The sequence below is a fragment of the Pimephales promelas genome, chromosome 12 (genome assembly GCF_988280905.1).
Source record: "Pimephales promelas chromosome 12, fPimPro1.hap1.1, whole genome shotgun sequence".
Taxonomy (NCBI): Eukaryota; Metazoa; Chordata; class Actinopteri; order Cypriniformes; family Leuciscidae; genus Pimephales; species Pimephales promelas.
The window spans coordinates 25,658,194-25,678,586 of NC_142780.1; the positions used below are offsets into that span (position 1 = coordinate 25,658,194).

At 37.2% G+C, this 20,393-nt stretch overlaps 1 protein-coding gene and 1 long non-coding RNA gene across 7 annotated transcripts in view; one reads left to right on the forward strand and one right to left on the reverse strand.

Moving 5' to 3' along the window:
- Positions 1–20,393, forward strand: part of LOC120484364 (uncharacterized) — a 70,927-nt gene that overhangs the window by 8,141 nt on the left and 42,393 nt on the right. For all 6 annotated transcript variants that reach the window (XR_016145760.1, XR_016145761.1, XR_016145758.1 and 3 more), the window contains exon 2: positions 18,689–19,092. This is a non-coding gene — a long non-coding RNA (uncharacterized LOC120484364). The remainder of the gene's footprint in view (positions 1–18,688; positions 19,093–20,393) is intronic.
- rspo1 (R-spondin 1) lies at positions 1,039–18,759 on the reverse strand. The gene is made up of 5 exons (XM_039680220.2): positions 18,663–18,759; positions 13,612–13,803; positions 11,193–11,333; positions 9,851–10,060; positions 1,039–2,665 (listed from the first exon to the last, which is right to left on the reverse strand). Exons 1-5 carry the CDS (start codon positions 18,757–18,759, stop codon positions 2,520–2,522), a joined length of 786 nt encoding a protein of 261 aa, XP_039536154.2. The 3' UTR covers positions 1,039–2,519.

Here is a 20,393-nt window from a genome sequence, read left to right on the forward strand (position 1 = left end):
TGGAGGGTGCGATCCTGTTTAAGCCCCTCCCCCTGGCGATGACACATCATTAGTTTTTATTTCTGTCTCAAGATTTACTGCTGGGCACCAACTACCGCCACACATTCTGACCCACAATTGTATGTACAAACACAAACACCTCCCTAACCAAATACTGTCATCTCTCATGTTGTTCCACACACCACCCCAGTGCTGTGCCCCTGCAAAATATTAATAAAAAATCCTCCAACAATGGGGATTATAGGCTACTGAACGAAGACTTACTTTCCCCCTCAGTATTTCAACAACTGAAAAGTAATTATAATAAAATAAAATATTTAAAAGTCCCTTAAAATAGCCTTTCTGTTAAGGTGCTGGTTACCCTTTTAACTTCAGTAAATATTTCTAGGTTCATCTCTCTGTATTAACACCTTAAATGCATGTTTTTAATATTACAAGCTAGGAAAAAAGAAAAACATACAGTTCACTGAACCCACCTTCACATTATGGTGTAAGTTGACACACAGCCTAATAGAGGCTTTCAGCTAAATGTAACAATTAAACAATTATGAAATGCAAAGTAATTCATAAAACAGCAAAAAAAAGGAAATGTAGCCAAAAAAAAAAAATCTCAAAACTTTGTTTAGGCTGATTAATTTTGTAATAGTTTGTGTACGTTCATAACATGTAAAACCCGACGGACAATTTGCTCCCAACTTGACATTGATTTAAAAGTATATTGTCTTGGAAACACGTTATTTTAAGGTGTCCTTGTTATTAAGTACTGAGTAATAATAATTAACAACATGTACTTATAGGGTTATGATTACGATTAGGATTTATTTTATGGTTAGTTGCTTGTAATTATGCATAATTTACTGTTGTTGTTATTATAGCAAGTAAGTACATGTAATGTGTAACAAGGACACTGTAAAATAGTGTTACCACACTAACTAAATGTTAAATAATATTCATATTATAATGTGGAGAAGGATATTCACACACACACACACACACACACACACAACCAGCCCCGACCCCCCTACACATACACAGAAAGACTGTACAAAAAAAAAATCAAAAATTTATTCATAACTGCATCCAAACATTTATTTAAGTGTTTATTTGCCTTGTAGATTTTTATAGAAATAGATATATAATAACAATATGTATATTGCATCAAGATAAACAGAAGCTGACATTTTCAGTGTTATAATTCTCATTCGGGGTGTATATTGTAAAGTAAAAACCCACTGCATTTCCCAAAAGCATAGTAAGCCTATAGGATATGGTAGAAACCATTAGCATCACAGGTCTCAACAATCTACATATACTTACAATGTTTTTTTTTTTTTTTTTGCAGCCCATGGTCAAGATGCTGTGGTAATCAAACAGACTAAGTGTGACTGGATGCTACATTTAAATAACTGTAGGATGTACAGCATTCCTTCCTCTGATACTGATACTAAATGTTGCAAAGCATTATGAATTATGTGATATATTGAACCTGTTGCAAATATGATAACTGAGCAATGAAAACCCTATAAAGCATATAATCAATGCTGCTTAAGCATTGTACTGGTTTGGTCACAAGAAATGTACTGTTGACCTCTCTCTTCTCCTTGCTTTACAACATAAAGGTGCACACAAGAACACAGATTCAAAAACACAAAATCTGACACACGCACACAATCTTTCATCTTTCATACACATACTTAAACACTGTACATTCCTCATATTATCGCTGCCTTCATCTGTGCAGAAAATATTGTAATTATTTTCCCCTAAACAAAATACTTATTTTACACTAAAACAAGTAAAACCGCTCTACCGGTTGTAAGTTATAAGTGCGTTTCTTCATGTTTGGATAGTTTCATCATCATTAAAGTTCTTCTTTGTCCACATTCTCTCTGTAAACCACAATATCAGCTCCAGTGCCTTCTTTTGTTATAAACAACAGAAAGAAAAAGAAAACATAAAAAAAGCACTTAAAAAAATACTTTTCACTCTGACACAGACTCAAGACTGTATACCTGTCACGAACGTAAGGAGATCCAACTCTGGACAAACAGAATGTGATAACAGCTGGATTAGGTGAATAGAAAGAGTTTCTAATGTATTTTAGATGTTCTTTTTGGACGGTGGGGATTTGCAGTGTCTTCTATAGTTCAGAATCCTTTCTGATAGGTCTAAAGAGAAACATATGGACCGTTTTGCCAACCACAAACAATGTTGTTTCCTGTGGGAAGGCTTACAAAAAGATGACCCTGCACACGCACAGTCTTTCTGGGTGCTTCCAAATAGCATGAGACTAAGCAACCCAGCTCCTCGGATCCCCCAAGCTTTACTCAGTTTACACAGTTCATTATTTAGTACAGCAATCCTCCAGTTCTCATTGAGCATGTTTTACGTGTAGCAGCGTTATTCCTTTTTTTTTCTTTGCATAATTTTGATGTCACAATCAAATACTGTTTGTCTTTAGCCAACAAAGGTGGGCCAGGCCTTCTCCTTTCTCAGGCTCACCTGACCCCATGATAAGGTTAGGTTACCATGCTCGTTGTAATGGTGGGGACAGTGGTGGACCGGTTTGGGGTCTTTTTTTTCTTTTTGCCACTTTCCTTGGACTCTCGTCCACGGTTCTTGCCCTTTTTCTCTTCATTTTTCTGTGGGTTCTTCTTATTTTCCCCTAGATAAAAGAAAGTTGCAATCAGTGTTGGAAAAAAGTTACTTTTAAAAGTAATGTCACAATACACCATTGTGTTACTTCCTAAAAAAGTAACGAATTGTGTTAATTAGTTAGGCTACTTTTTATGGAAAGTAATGCAAGGCTGGGCTTGCTTGTTTGATTTTTAACATAAAAAACATGGGTACAAGAAAACTACATATTATCTCTTAATTGTATGTCTGGATATTTTTTCTTGTTTTAAGTCTATATTGAAAAAGATTTAGTGAGGTTTATTCTGAAAACAAAAAAAAACACAAAAAAAAAGGGTTGGGGGTAAGAAATATAAATCTAATTAAAAATATACATACAGTTTTGTTTAAGTGTATTTATCATGTTTTATATATTTTATATATATATCATGTTATATTGTAACCAGACATTAATACATCTTCAATGTTCTAATTGCAACCAGATTTGTGGGTAACGCATTACAAGTAACGCAAGTTATGTAATTTTTTCAAGTAACTAGTAAAGTAACACATTACTTTTAGATTTACAATAAAAAAGTTACTTTCTCAAAAAAGTTATGCAAGTTGGTTTTCCTATAGTCTGACTCCCATGTTTTGCATTTTAACTAAATTAAAAATGAAATTCAAACACTAAAATATCTGAATAATAAAATTAATTAAAATAACCAATTTACATTTATCTACCTATTGTGTTTTTAATATATTGTTGAGAAGTGGTTAGCTTTAGGGAAATAAAAAGTATATAAAATACACACACACATACATACACACAAGTATATACACACACACAAACAGTATATAAATATATAATATGAAATGAATACAATTGAGTCATAAAAAAAAAAAATTCTTAAGCTGTGCATATGGAAGCGTATATTCAAATGTCCCGCCCCTTCAGCTTACCCCGCTGGACCTCTAGGTTGAAAAATCGCCAATGCAAGTGAATGAGAGAAAATAATTATTTTCTAATCCCGTTTGAATTTTGCAATGAATGTGAACATATGTTGTCTGTGAATTTTTTATATAATTTTTCATGTGAAGAATGCTACAATTTAGCGGGTAGAATTTTCATATGGTTAGACTTTGTGTAAGAGCACTTTGTGGACTACAACTCTTTCGACGTGTTTGATGTACATCACCCTCACCAGCACACGGATCCTGTGTCTTTGGTGCACTTCACCGCCTTCTTTCAGGGAGAGGACAAACTAGTTGAGTGTGGTGAAAACCGTGATTTGTGGAGGGAAAATGTGTTATGCGGCGACGTCACATCTGCGACGTGTAGTCTTTCTCGTTATGTCTATTCCACAACTGCTAGCCAAAGAATCATACAATATACTGCCAAACTCGTTACATGAGAAATTATATAAAAAAATTCACAGACAACATATGTTACATTCACGGCACAATTCAAACAGGATCAGAAAATAATTATTTTCTCTCATTCACTTGCATTGACGCTTTTTCAACCTAGAGGTCCACTTGGAGTTTTACGGATGGGCGGGACTTACCAGCTCTATATGCTGAACTATAGTACTGTCCTAAAACCTTACTGAAAAACAGGCTGGTTTGTTTCCCATCAGCCTCACTTGCACCACTATAAGAGGGGAGTCAGGGCCCCGGACTGACTGATATTTGTTATGAAGTTAGTGTTGTGAGTCTCAGTGTTCCCTGGAAACCAAAGTCAACACTCATTTGGTGCTGGAGAGCATTCACTCTGCACTTGATAACATGAGCCACACACACAGCCGCACTGCGCCTCCTGAAATTGGCTCTCTGCTCATCCTGATGCCCTGATGTTGTTCCACATAAAATGCATGATTAAAAATAAAATGGGAAGGGCGCAAACAAACATTTGTTTAATTAAACCGTTTGTTGTTAATAAAAGTTATATAAAAAGCAGTTTCACTTTTACAGATTTTTGACTTGAAATGGCATCATCTTAAACGCACAAAAAACAACTTTCTTTGGCAAAGATTTAAGAGTTTAATGGACAATCTAACAACAAAACAAGCAATAATTACAATGGGCTATATGCACGCATAAGTTCCGCATTTGACGCAAGGATGCTCGTCCATTTCCGGTTGTGTAGATTAAAGCGGAGGAAAACCGGAGAAAACGGGATTATCTTCAATATTTACTGTCCTCCCGTCTTTGAAACGAAACGTACATACGTTTAGATGTAATTTTATATATAGTTATGTTTATTTAAGATAATTTTAAAAAGAAGCATAAACACAACGAGGGGTGTCTGTTTTATCTGTTTTTGTGACTAACGTTGCATTAGTATAACCATGGAGTATAAAATTCAAAATAAATTCTCGGTATTGCATTGGACTCTATGATCGGCGGAAGTTATCGAGCATCCTTAATCCTTCACCGGAAATAACGCCGTGCATAGAGCCCATTCCCCCTGAATCTCCCCCATTGAATCTGGAGATATAATGTTATAATTGGAGCATCAACAACTAAACATTTTCTTTATATCACAAGAGAAAGAGTGCTGTTGTACTGTTATTCAGCTGCAGGTTATCACAAGCACTTTTCCGAACAGCTCTACATGACACAATATGTACATGTACTTCATATGTTTTGCTCTACTAGCGAAAATAGCTCCAATGAAGCCACAGGAGAGCCGCTGCACATTTCGGAGAAACACCCAGTAGTGGTGTTTCATTTCTGAATTAATGTTTTTAAACAAATTGTTGACCCAAATGACTCAATTAAGACACTCACTTGTTTTGTTCCAGAACAAATTAGTAGTGTTGTGAACAAATCAGCTGAATGAATGATTCAATGACTCACTCACTCATTCACTCATAAAGACCAAAATTGCAAACTTCCCTAATATATAGTAGGTGAAAAACAGAATGTGAACAGGGACTTTTTCATAAAACAATATGAAATAAGTGAAGTGCAATACAATATTCTGAAGTGCATATCTGATGGACACTTTACTATCCCATGAGGCCAAGTGAGAGAATGGCAGTAAAGTGACACAACTGGCACTGATCAGTCGATAGACAAATAAGGTACATTCATTCAACACATATTCATACTACATACAATGTACTTTTCAGCAGTCAAAGTAATTAATTTTCCGAAAGAAGTACCTATGCAATTTCGGACTCAGCCAGTCACTTGTTTAGTTTCTAAATTAAAGGAATAGTTCGCTTAAAATACTCACCAAGTTGCTGAACACAAAAGAAGATTTTTAGAAGAATGTCAGTGACCATAGAGTTGATGGGCGCCATTGACTTAAAAAAAATATACAATGGAAGTCAATAAACTGTTTGGTTACCGACATTCTTCAAAATCTTTTGTGTTCAGCAGAAGAAAGAAGTGAACTATTCCTTTAATCAGTGTGGTTTTAACAAATCATCTAAATGAATGGTTCAATGAAACCTACTGAAAGATAGACAAGTGGTGAAACCTCCCAGTGCTCGTCCAGTCAGATTAGAGGACAGAAGAAAGTGCTCATCCAATCAGATTAGAGGACCAAAGATAAATATATTGTACACAAGGCCTAAAAAAACTAGATGGTCCTCACTGCAGTACACGAAATCCGGGGCGAGGAGTTGGATCCAGATCCAGACCTTACATATACCTAAACCTACCCATCTCCACCCCCTGATCCCTAACCCCACCCCTAATCCTTACCATCTCCACCCCTTATATCTGGATCCAACTCCGCCTCCTTGATCTCATGTACTGCAATGAAGTGCTACTGAAAAAAACCTGCCAATGCCCGGTGACTTAAGAAAATATTCCGGCCATAAATATTTTATACGAGCCATGAAACATAGATTAATCTTTATTAAAGTTACAAAACTTCTTTAGTCAAGAGCAGAGAGTGATTTTTTTTTTTTTTTTTTGTCTTTTGTTGTATGAATCGAATTAAAAACACAGACAGCAGCAAGAATATTCGGCTGCTGTCACTTTAAGAGCTAATGCACGGATCCAATATATACTGAATATATTATAACCGTTTATGTTCACTTAAGACATAACTGACTGTTTGAGAGGATACGATTTGGACATATTTTTGTTTGAATGTGTCTGTTCAAGTTCAAGAAGAAAAAGGAGAGCTCCATTTGGAATTCGCGTGCTGGCTGAGATGTGGATTTCTCAGCATGCGAGAAACTAATCGAGTTCCCTTTCCTGTCTTCTTGCACTTTTGTGACAATGCCAAACTGGCTTGTCATCTGTCCTGAGCGTCGTTCACGTTCGTTCACATTCTCACAATATTGCAACTGTTAGAATTCTTAAAATATTACCGGCCAACTGGCGATTGATACTCTTTCACACAGTATACTCGCCAACGCCGATTTTGCATTTGGCACTTGGTGAGTGTTCATTTTAGGTCTTAGTTGTATGTATTGTGTAAAAACAATTACTCATTTTATAGTTTTATCAGTGACCAGATTCCGGAAGACTTCCAAAAACAAAAGATGTCTAATTGAATTCAATCGTTTAGTACTCACTGCTTCGAGAAGAGCAATCTTGTTCATGTGAGGAATTCAAAGGCAATAAGTTCATAAAGCTCAACACAAGTGTCTCCTTTAATCACGACTTAAAAACCGAGGTGAAACGAAAAGAAAAAAAAACATGGAAGGAAATGGAGTCTTAAACTTTGGATCCACATGGAGGAGACTTGTTAGCTTTGATAAAGCGGTAAGAGCGCTTGGGGAGGATCCATTCATTTATGACAGCAATAATTACAGCGCTGCTCAATCCAACCTAAACACCATCGCCTGACAAAGGCAATCATGCATTTAGTGTATTCGGTTTTCGTGCAAAGACATTTATTAAGCTACAGGAAGGGGAAGAGAAAGGGGGTAGCTTGGCATAATCAACACAAAGCGTGAGATCTGCAGACCAGTAAATCACCGGTGTTATACAAGCACTGCCCCCTGTGATTTTTACAGCAGCCCTGTCAGCCAATTCCTGCAGATGTATTCACAGCCTTGCTAATTTAGCACAAGGTGAACATTTACGCACTAAGAAAAAAAAGAGGGTGTTTGGGTCATGCAACCCCATAACCTATGCTTTCTGTGACACCTGATTTGCATTAATTCTTTTCGGGTGGGTGGTGCCGCTTTACTTTTGTGGGGAAAACATTTTTTTGACTCCAGGCGGCTCCACAACACTTCTCTTACTTGATCATACCTTATCATAGTTAGGACAAGAATGATATTATGAGATTGAACTACAAACAAATGACTTTACATGTGTCCAGACCTATTAGTTCACCGTAGCTTTCTCTCTCTCTCTTTGCAAAGCTTTTACGACAAGTGGACTCTCTAAGTTTAGAAATTTGGCAGGCGATATAGCACTTTTATGGGGCAGTTTATAATATTTCACTGTTAATTATTCTTATGGACCCCGAGTGAAAATTCTTTCCACAATACGGGCGTCATGCAGAGTAAATTTGCCTCTCATTTCTCAAATGGCGCTGTCACACCTTGTCCAGCAAAGCATGGAGCCCACTTCTCCCGACAGAACAGCGAGAACTTGATCTTGTGAGGCTGTTCGCAATAATAAGACGTAATTTCCAGGAACACACTGTTTCTCAATAATTTGATGAAAACTAGGAGCTCTAGAAGGTATATTCTGGTGTTTATTTTAGGGACCGCTCATTGGGTGGCGTTACAATTAGCTTAGCATTTAGACTGAGTCATGAGTCATGCATTTTCCTAAACTGATAAAAATCGCTTGAGTATGGTATCTAGGTATGCTTGCACCTTAATGTTAACAACATGTGATTAAATTCAAGAGACCTCAGTTTTTGAGAGATATCTATTGACAAAAGCATTCACAATCACGTCAACACTTTTATTAGCATGATGGCTTAATTTTTTTTTGTGTTGTCGATGAGATGTTGCAAGGTCTTCTGTAAGCTAGTCTGTTGTAGTACATTTTAGCATTCATCTGCAGTCTTCACACAAAGTAATTGATTGTATTGACTAGCCTACTTTTATTGTACGTTTATGGGCTTTTTAAGCTTGACGGTTGGAATAATCATCTTCCCATCCTTATTTTTCACAGATGAAAATGTAATTCGGGTTTAAAGCAGAACAACGGTTCTTTATTTTGGGCAAACGGTTCCTTAAAAAGAAAGTATACCACTGTAGTTAATTCAGCTTAACTTGAATAATGAAAAGTTAAACTTTGTTTTAAGAAACAAAAATTATAGCACTAAAAAATGCCGAAAGTTAATGTTTGCAAATGCATTTTTGCAATTGTTGGTAATAATTTTTAATTTAATTCTCATGCTCACTGAGGCTAAATGTATTTGATGAAAATACAGCAAAAACAGTAATATTGTGAAAAACTATTACAATTTAAAAGAACAATTTTCTATTTTCAATATTCCAGAATTTATTCCTGTGATGGCAAAGCTGAATTTTCAGTAGCCATAACTCCAGTATTCAGTGTCGCATGATATTACAGAAATAATTTGAATATGCCGATTTGTCGCTCAAGAGAAATTTACAGTAGTAGTAGTAGTGTATATATATATACACACATATTATATATATACACACTATATAAAGGAAACATCTCAAAATAAAATAAACAAATATTTATTTGGGCAGTCGAAAGCTTTTTTGTACACTTTGTATATTATAAACTACTTTGAAACTTTTCCTCAATGTAAACTCCTATAGGCTGAAATCTACAAAAGCCATCCAGGCGAGTGCAATTGCAGGAAGAAACAACTTGTTCAGACTTTTTTTTTTTTTTTAAGTTTACATCAAACAGGTCCACTACAGGTCCACTAACGTTCCATTTCCGCTCGAGAGCCAGAGAAGCGTTTTAACCTCACTTTCCAGTAAGTTAAAGCAACTAACAAAAGGCCGCCTTCAGATCCGCAGCCAGCGACGAAAAGATTACAAAACAGCTGGGCTTCTGTTTATTTACTGGGAACACTCAGGAGTTTATTTACACCGTATTATGTCAAAAAACGTAAATAAATGAAATCAAATTAGTTTCAGGAGACTGTTTACATGTTTTTCCGAGTGGCCAAAAAAGATAAATGACCGATAAATCAACAAATCTGTAATTTGCAAACATGCTTATTGAAGTTGGATAGCAGATTTCACGCATTCCTTTTGGCGCAAGTATTTCCTATCAACCCTCTTTCCAACATTTTTCTGTTGTTCTTTCTCTGATTTACCTTTGCAAGGGATCTTTTTCTGCACGGTACATCTCTGGGTTTGTGTCTCTGGGACACAGCCCGAGGGCGGCGCGGCCCCTGTGGAAGTGGCAGGACTTGGAATCTGTACGGGTTCCCTGGTACGGGTCTGGTTACCCTTTTTAAAGCCACATGTTTTGTTCTTCTTCATGCAAGGGCCCCATAGACTCCACTCGCTTAGATCACATTGGACTGCAACAGAGAAAGAACAATTTTTTTTTTTTTTTCAGAATGAATCTAGTACACATTTCATATTTTCAAACAATAGGGAAGACACAGAAACTGTTTTGGGTTTGAACATTTTGTACCTCTGGATGGGGTTACTCCAGACAAAAGTTGAAGAAACTACATTAGAAAGAGCCACAGTGGAGATTCAGACTTCTAAAACCCAGCACTCACATTTTCCAATTACTTTTTTCTAAAAAGCAGAGCTTGTGTTATGATTGTATGAGGTAGGCTCCATTTTTATTCAACGTAATGACAAGCTGTCAAGCTCCAGACTTTCAATTGAATTGAGCTGTTTTCAAGCAATTTTTGGTCTAATGTATTTGGGGGCAGGAAGGTCAAAAGAAACTCATCTATGCCAAAACAATACACATTACAATACAAAGTGGTGGACTGACTCATTGACGCAGGTGAGGCATCACAAGCTTTGGCACAATGTCACACTGGAAGTCGAGTCTCTACATTTAAAGGCCAAGCAGCCTGGAAGAGCCAGCACCACCATTGTGAGTAATGCTATTAGTGCTGTGTTTGCTTGCTTTTGACAGAAACATTTTCAAAAGAAATCAATAAACTCTTATCATCAAACAGGCTTTTTTCCAACAGCGATTGAGAAACCACAGAAAAAGAGAATTCAAAGAAATACAAAAAACACAAGGTATGCGAGAACTGTCCAGTTTCATCATTCCAGCAGAATAAGTGATTTGCAATGACAGAAATACAGTACCATGTGCTCATAAAAAACTGATGACATGCACAAAACAACACAGGCTGCTTTTAAAATAAAAAAATTAAAAACAATTGAAATACTAAATGTTTCTTAAAAACGTAATCAAACACAAAACTTGGCCGTGTGAACTGTAATTGCAAATGACACCGTGATCTAGGTTTAGGTTTCAAAGTTTTTACGTTTGAAAGAAGTTGTATTTTCATTTCATCGAGCATAGCAGGTGTTAAAATGCTTAAAGGTGTTCACATTTTTCTGGTAAAATGGATAAAATCTAACAGAAATATGTTCCAAATCAGGTACTCATTTATCATAGAAAGAATCGTATGAAAAAGACACACAAGCGAAACATAAAAAACAATGCTGCTCACTCACCTACACACTCCATGGTCCCATTGACGGTGAATCCTTCAGGACAGCTAGAGAAACACCTCCCTCTGTGCGAGTACAGGCCCTCCTTACATTTTGTGCAAAAGTTTCGGCTAAAACATGCCTCACAGTTTTCTATTTTACATTCTGAAATGAAGAAAGACATAAAAAGTTATGGAATCGTTTTAGCAAGACCGATTGTAAACTATGAACAAGTGGTCCACCGTCTGGTTGTTGTAGTTTCTTATCCAAAAAGTAGTCCATTCAAGAATGTTAAGACTCTTAAATGGCTTCATCACACCTCTGTCTCATTAGAAGCCTGCCATCTCTGATCAAACATGCAAACTGCCTCAAATTGGAGGGAATTTTTGGATTTTGGCAGAATGAAATCCCTGAAACAGAATCTATTGCCCCACTCATAATCCCATTACTATTATCCTCATTATGATAAACAGGGGATCCAGTTCTTAAATATCCTTCTCAATCTTTTCCTTTGATGCTGTACAAACGGCTCTAAAAGTCATGTTGAGAATGATGTTTCAAAGTCCTTCAATGGCAGCAAAAGTCCATCTGGTAAATGCTCCTCATTTTAGGTCATTTCCCTACGTTTTAAAGTAATACAAAATGTAAACTCCTAAAACCGATTATTTTCTGCTTTAAATCGGATTGACATAGACTTTTTGAATTCTGAATCAAGAAGGACTGCTAATAATTTTGCGAAACAGATTTAATCGTTAAACTACCGTGACATATGCAAAAATGTCCAAAAATAAAGCTCTTAAATTTCCGTTCAAATACCTGGGACTTTCTCAGAGCAGCAGCACACGGATATCTCAGATATCTCTGAGTCCCGGCCAAAAGCAGAAGAGGGCCCAACAACGTACTTGAGCCGTGTTTTTTGTTATAATCTCTGCTCTCAATTACTACTTAAAATGCCTGACAACTAAATTAGTAATGTGTGGAGCAAATTCTTTTGCACTCGAGCATTTACAAATGCACCCATAATGCAAGACAAATGTTGTTAACAAGACATCATGGGGATTTGGAGACAAATCAAATGCACACAGCTGATTGAATAATTGCAGCGGGGCAGCCACTCAGAGGTCTGAGATAAAGGAGGGGTTCGCATGCACAGCCGTCTTTCAAAACACGACTGAAACACTCCAAGTGAGAAAGAAACGAATACGTCGAGGGGAAATTTTGACAATGAGAGGTCTGGTGACGTCCGGAGCGCTTTGGAGTCCACACCTGTGGATACAACACGTTTCGGTCTCAATGTGTTGGTCATAAAAAATACTTAGGCTAACTAGCGGACAGCTGCATGTGGTATTTCAAAGCAAGTGTAAAGTATACAGTCAAGGAATGATGAATTAAAGGCTCCAGAGGGTTGTGAAATAAAAACAGTGCTCCGCTAATTTCTCACTTCCCTTGATGCTAACATTTAAATTTAAGGTTATCTAGAATGAAAGTTGAAATCAGAACCATCTGAGAGGTATTAGGCCGAGTGATGCAAGAGTGTATCTTGGTAACAAAAGTATTTTCTTCCTATAACAAAATATAATGACTCCAAGCTGTGGTTCACACTAATTGGCTATCAAAACACGCTTGAAAGGGGAGCAAGACGTTCAATTTACCACTGGAAAAGCTTCGGTAGGTTGAAGTTAGAAATAAAGCTATTAATTTCCTCCCACAACAGGAGTAAAGAGGTACCACCAATCAATTTACGAGAGGTATTTCCTTGTTTACCTCCCCTGCTTTGCCTAAATCACAGTAAAAATGCTCACGCACATGATGGGAACAGGCCGCCGAGTCCCCGGCTGAAACCTAGAGAGCGCTCTGTTAAAACAAAGAGGCCGTTTTAAGGTAAGTCCTCATCATGCTTTTTGCGTAGGGTTTGCGTAGAAAGAATGAAAGAAATTTGGCCAGAGTTGAACTATCATGACCTCTGCATTTACTGCCTACAACAATAACACATACTTCCTAGGAGAAGCAGACAAACAGCAGCGTATTATCAATGTTTTGCTTTGCATTTCATCCCCCAACCCTGTTTTTCAACCGCAGAGTAAGAGAAAACAAAACGCTTGGCATTCACGGGTCAGATGCGCAAGTTTAATGTCATTGGTGGACTACAGTAGTAATGAATGTGGTGATTATTTTTTTTATTATTTTTTTTTTTTGTAATTGCATCATTTGTGCCATCTTCTTCCCAATAAGCTTAAAGGAGTAGTTCCCTTTAAAAAAAAAAAAACTTTTGCTGATAATTTACTCACCCCCATGTCATCCAAGATATCCATGTCTTTCTTTCTTCAGTCGAAAAGAAATTAAGGTTTTTGATGAAAACATTCCATGCTTACCTCATTCTCCCTGTATACTTATTTACAGTTTTGACATTATACAAATATTCCAGCAGAGCTTGAAGACTCACGTGTGCATTTGTTCATATCCCGATTTCGAATGCCATAATATCCAACAGGACAGGCAGCGAGGCAAATGCCAATCTGACGGATGTCGTTCCGCTCCAGTAGGATGAAGAGTCGGGGTCGACATTTAAGACAGCCGTTGTACTCTGAGCAGTGTTCGCAGCCATTTGAGCATGATGGTGGCACTTCAGTGCTTACTGATGAAAGAAAGACAGAAAGATAGGAGCGTGATATTCGGCAGTGTTTTCTTACAGTGTACAACGCCCTTTGTAATCCAAAGTGCTTACAATGACTAGTTCCCAAGTAGTTAAGTGCCTTGCACAGGAGTAGACAGCTGGATTACAATGTCAGATACTCTTCTACCTGGATTTGAACCTGCAGTCTTTGAATGAACAACCAAGGTCCTTTACTACGAGTTTACCATCACCCCTAAATATCAAGATAAATAAACATATTATATTATATAGAAGGATTGACAGATGGACAGACAGACGGATAGATCCAAAATACAACACGTGACAAGCTATGCTAGTCATTTGAGCAAAACAGTGTATGATAATACAAACTCTGTTGGCGTAATATAATTCATTTTGAGAGAGCAATGTGAGAACACGCGATTCATCATATGACACATCAGCATGAGGATTTCTAAACAGCACTTCAGACTACAGGGCTGTAAACATGGCACTGGTTTATCTTATTACACACAGTGTTCTGTGTTTGCAGCTCTGTACTCTTGTTCGTTTTCATGTGGAAATCTTTCATTGGATGATGTTGCGGTATTTTGGAATTGGACGGTCAAAATTTGGGGACATCACGCCCTGATTTGTGATGGGTCAACTAGGGACAAAGGGGCCTGAAACTTCAATCTGTTCTTGTTCTGTTCAGGTGCACCAAAGTGCTGACACATGATGAAATAAAAATCAGCTAGAGATATCCAAGAAAGCTCACTCATCCCTTGTGACTTTCATGCCTTGGTTTTAACGTCCAGAAAAATTCAGTGTTTGAGGCCAAGAAGAAATAAACGATTACGCTGAAAGTATGTCAGAGGTCAGAGTGCACATCCTGTTTCTGGTAGTCAAACCGCGGTCATCTGCTTTAATTTATGGGTCTATGTGTGTAGAATCAGCTTTAAATATACACACTCAAAAGGCAATCAATCTCTATGCTGTTAAAATAACCATCTAGCTGTAAATAAGCAGCACGTACAGTGACGCAACCTAATGGATGAATAAATCCCTTAATATGATCTTATTTTAGGGATGTTTACATATGTTTTTACTGGAAAACATGACCAAATGATTTACTATTAAAGGAGTAGTTCACTTTTAAAAAAGCTTTTGCTGATAATTTACTCAGCCCCATGTCATCCAAGATGTCCACGTCTTTCTTTCTTCAGTCGAAAAGAAATTAAGGTTTTTGATGAAAACATTCCAGGATTTTTCTCCATATAATGGACTTCACTGGGCGCCAGTTCAGGTTCAAGGTCCAAATGAGAGTTTCAGTGCAGCTTCAAAGGGCTTTAAACGACACCAGACGATGAATAAGGGTCTTATCTAGCGAAACGATCGGTCATTTAAAAAATAAGTAACAAAGTTTACGTTTTATAAGCACAAATGCTCGCCTAGCTCTGTTCTGTGATGCACGTTCGTGAGTCTCCTGTTTGAAGTCGTTCATCAAAATGAATTAATCTGGTTCATTCAACGAACAAAATGACTCAAAAGATTCATTTCACTAGATAAGGCCCTTATTTATCGTCTGGTATCGTTGAAAGCCCTTTGAAGCTGCACTGAAACTCTCATTTGGACCTTGAACCGTTTGGTGCCCAATGAAGTCCATTATATGGAGAAAAATCCTGGAAAGTTTTCGTCAAAAACTTAAATTTCTTTTTGACTGAAGAAAGAAAGACATGGATATCTTGGATAACACGGGGGTGAGTAAATTATCAGCAAAAGTTTTTTTTTTTAAAGTGAACTACTCCTTTAATATTCAGTAGCAAGGACTCAAGTGGTGGGTTCAGCTGAACAAGGACCACCCAAAAAAGTCCATAAAAATGGATCATTTTCAGGCATATGGGTGTCCATTATCCGATCGCTGCATTCCTCTCCACAGCTGAAATAAATGAAAAGGCCTCTCAGCAGGAGCAACAAATATGAAACTAGCATTATAAATGATGAACGTGAAAAATTGTTTTGCACGGGTCTTTTGAGCGGCAGTTAGCCCGGACAAAAATGCAGGAAGGTTGGTTAGGTTGCATAGCATGCACTACACACAAACCTTGCACACACTAAAAAAGACAGCCTTTGCACTTCTAGACCTTGTTCTAATATGATGACTAGAAGGTCTCCTTTGGATTCAAGCGAAAGATTACAAAACATGCAAGGAATAAATAAGACCTTGTTATGATCAAACTCCCAATGATGTCATACAACCTAAAATACCCTGAACTATCTAATTTCCCAACTCTAAAGGCAATTTATTAGCAGAGAATCTAAAATTTCCATAAAATTGCTGCACATCACTAAACAAGCTATATAGACTTATCCATGTGAAGTCACACACTGACTATGAATAGAATTGCATTCTGCATAGAACTTCTGCCTGCAAGAGTTCTGCACCTAGTTAACTCTTGGACAACTCAATGTAGCCACTTCAAGTTAAAGATATTTATTTTTATTTTTACATTAGCTTTTTCGTTGTTTATGCTATTCGCCTCATGGTAATCTCTGGTTGTATCTTAAAACGAATGCACCTCTGATTCCAGACGCAGTGACATTTTCATCTTTTTTTTAGATTCCTTAATTTTAACCATTGAAAATATGTCTTAAAACATACATGCAATATATATCAATCAGTAAGAAATTTTGTATGAAAGTAATCCAGATATTATTACTAATTATTTTTCACAATATTTTCCCAGAATACATAGCCGTCTTCATTGCTTTAATCACAAAATTGTCAGACTGTGCTGGTCACATTCACATATATCCCCCTTGAAACCATAAAATGAGTGATTTTCTCCAGCTGAATAACATTTTTCCCCTTTCATTATCCCTGAAATATCATTAGGTGGACTGGTAATGTAAGCTGTTGCTGATGAGCTGTACTGTAAAGTTTTCCACTTTGAACATGTTCATATGAAAAAGGCTTTAACCCTAGATGTGGCAAAATTCTAAAATTACGAAAATTATAGAGGGGCCAAATAGAAACAGACAAGTAGAATATTTCTTAGAAAGCAAAATTCACTAATCAACATCGCTGTACTGAGGAACTACAATTCAATATACAAGAAATCAAACGCATGAATTGATTTCAAATTAGCTGGCATACAAATATTTTAAATAAAATGAATTGCATCAGACTTACTTTCTTTAAGATAATATTTGCTGATTTGTTCATTCACTGGAAAATATATTTTCTCTCGTTTAAAGCACTAGTCTAGCAAAATGTAATGAGGTTAATGCTTCAAGCAAGAAAAAGAAAACTTAAATCAAGATATATTCCCTGAAAGCAAATCTTATTGCTTAAACAATTTTAAAAGTGTTTTAAAATGAATGATTATTAATGAATGTTTAGACATTTTTGACCGGAAAACGGTAAAAAAATGAGAAAAATTATAGAGGAGGCAGAATAGCTGGATTAATGCACAGAGCGGTATCATTAATTAAAATAGTTTATAACTAACAAAAATAAACTCTTAGACTGAATGAAATATTAGATGTTTTGCTAGTATGGTTTGGATACATTTAGAGCGAGAGAGAAAAAAAAAAGCAGGAAAGTACCAACAGGACTAAAGTGTGACTGCTGATCAATCACTTGTATAATAACAGCTGTCAGAGGTGTTTGCTTTCATTTTGTTGATAGAACGCTAAAAAAAACTCCACTATCAAGAAGCACTGGTCGGATTAGCTTACAGTGAGGTCAAGAAGTCTTAACAGATAGTGAAGCATCCGCTGATTTATTCGACCAAGTTACACACTGTTTATTTCTCCACAGATAGCTCTCTACATTCTCATGGGTGCTGTGTTTTGATTAGCACTTCTAGTCTTCCTAGTGCAACGTGATATAGTCATAGTGATAGTTGTTTTGTTGTTAATAGTGAATGGCAGGTGAATAAATGTAAATGTTTTAAAACTAACTGACAAAGTTAAATAAGAGCAGTCTAACCATTAGCAAATGCTATGCAGCTTTGTGTACAACCACTGTGAATGTCTCTGCACTACGTACAACTCCCTCTAGAGGACGCTGTACACTCCTCAACACTGCAAGCAGTCTTCAATGTACATTTCCCACTGAATAAACAATATGATAAGAATTTTTTCTGATTTTTTTTTTTACTTTATACCAAAGCTCAAAAGTACTTATTTCTTAGCAATATACTACACAAAAAGATAGGCCACTACTTTTTATAAACATACATGTTCATTAAAATATGAGACAATAATCCTACACCAGTGCTCTTACTAAGAGACACATGAGAGAACTTATGTAATATTTCAAAGTGAGCTCCACTGAAAAGCCACTTTGTGCAAATATATCATGCAAATATAAACCAAGTTTAATAGTGTTTAATTGTAGCATGATATACATCACAAATAACAAGAAACATTTATTGCTCTTTGTTAAAGGGTTGTTAACAGGATCTTTTGGTTACAGCAATGTGGTAAAACTAAGCGACAGCAATGTGCAGGTTGATTTTTCATTATTCTGAATATGAAACAAAACATGTTGCAATATTAGAAGTCAGTTCTGCTGCAATGTGTGGGTTTCAAAACTAGCTTTTCCATAAAATATATATAGCATGAAAAACGTCATTAAAAAATTCGATTTGCTCTGTACTTGTATCCAGGCTAAAAACTGTAATTGGTCAAATTTGACTACGCTTTGGAACATGACATGCTCATTAACAATTCGCCTTTAAAAGCAAAGTTGCTGTTAAAAGCAGCAGAGCAGGTCCTAAACTAGTAATACCCCACCAAAACTTTCACGAAAAGGAATGAGCCATAAGAGACACTTAACCCGAGCTACCTAATAATGAGAGATCATCAACACTCACTCCGTCTCTGTCTTCTTGCTTTGAAGGCCTTGAGGTTATCGCCGTGACCCATGGAGCTGAGGAAGACCACTGCCAGCACCACCAGTCCCAAATGCATAGTCCCTGCTGCCCAGTCACGCTGGGTCCCGCCTGCAGGCAGACAGATCACAGCTGAGGGCCTCTTTCACGCTGTGGCAGGTGGAACAGAGTCGACTACAGTCGGTCGCCGAGCCCTTGGCTGGAGGCCTCTGCAAGTCCGAACATCTTTGGGGAACAAACCATAGCACTCAACATGATGAAGCTGAAGATGATGAAGTCTGGGTGCGGAGAGCCGAGGTGAGATGATGAGATCTTGTGGACAACGTAAACTGCCCTTCAACCCATGAAGCCTGGGGCGAAACCGAGAAAAGAGAGAGAAGAGTGTGGCGGGAGCTTGCCAGGAGATCCTAACGTGAGTGAGCAACACAGCCCAGGAGCATGTGTCTTATTAGGGATGCTGGGAGGAGGAGGGTGAGTGCCGAAAAAAACCCCAGAGAGATGGAGAAAGGTTCTGGACTCCTACGCGTGACAACGCATCCGTCAGTGCCAAGATCTGCTGCGGAGAGACAGAGAAAAGGGGGCGAGCGAGGGAAGGAGGGAGTTAGATGTGGAGAGGAGTGGGTGAATGGGGGGAGAAAAAGCACAATGAGACATGTACATAAATCCGTACTTTAAGTCAGCGTGTCAAAAGAAAGTCCAAATATTTTGGAAGGGGAAGAAATGCAAGTTTTTGAAAACTTAAAAAAAAAGTACTTTTGCATTTTCTGTAAACTGTCATGAAATGTATCGAGGAAAAAGCGTCGGAAAGAATATAACAGCCTTACGGAGGGCTTACATAACTGCACTCTTTCATCTCTATCACTGCTCTTTCTCAACGAAGATCAGCATTTCTGCGCTCTAAATTTGTTAAATTGATTCATGGAAGTCTGGTCTGGAACTATAAATGCGGACACAATAGATTGTGAAACATAATCTGAAACTGTTATTTTGTCCGTTTTAACCACACATTCCAGCCATGCTTATTTTTTTCCTTCACCAGATAGACTCATGAGCCGGGAAAGCAAACAAAATGTTTCATTTTAACTGTAATTTCCCCATTATAAGACTGACGAGAGCTGTATAGTCCGGCCACTAAAGCTAGAACTGAACTGATCAGAAATAGGTCACCGTGAAAATAACCTATAGTCGATGCACTTCCAAAAGTGAGGAATGGAGAAAGGAAAAAACATGTTTATCCCATCTGTCAGAAAAAAAAAACAATAGGCAGAAAAAAAAAAAAACGTTTGTCAAGCTAAGAAAGCGGTCACATTACGCCTCTCATTATGACAGATAGATATGTTTATAGAATGATTCTTAATCACATTCCAGCAGAAATGGATGAGCGTGCTGGATTTACGCAAGAGAGACATCATGCATCAGGAAAGCAGGGCCATATTTGGCCACAGGTCCTCTGGATCTTGTATCATGTTATTTGTTAATTCTTAGCATACCAAAAAGTTCTTTTAAATGCCAACAAAAACTCTACAGATATCTATATTTCATTTGAGCCATTCAACGCTCCTGAAATATGAAAAGCTGCTGAGTCTATAAATTGAAATTTATGAGCTAACATGCAAGACAAACATGATTTTTACTCCTTTTGGTTTGAATTTGACTTCCAAAAGCAACGATGAAAATGCAGCGGGTGGAAAAGCCACTTTGTGCAAATATGTC

Excerpts from the sequence above, each read along its gene's own strand:
- rspo1 (XM_039680220.2), bottom strand. The coding sequence starts at position 18,759 with ATGCATTTGGGACTGGTGGTGCTGGCAGTGGTCTTCCTCAGCTCCATG. Across the intron at positions 11,334-13,611 it reads GGATATGAACAAATGCACAC|AATGTAAAATAGAAAACTGT; the intron begins GTGAGTCTTCAA and ends TCTTCATTTCAG. Across the intron at positions 10,061-11,192 it reads TGGGACCATGGAGTGTGTAG|TCCAATGTGATCTAAGCGAG; the intron begins GTGAGTGAGCAG and ends TCTCTGTTGCAG.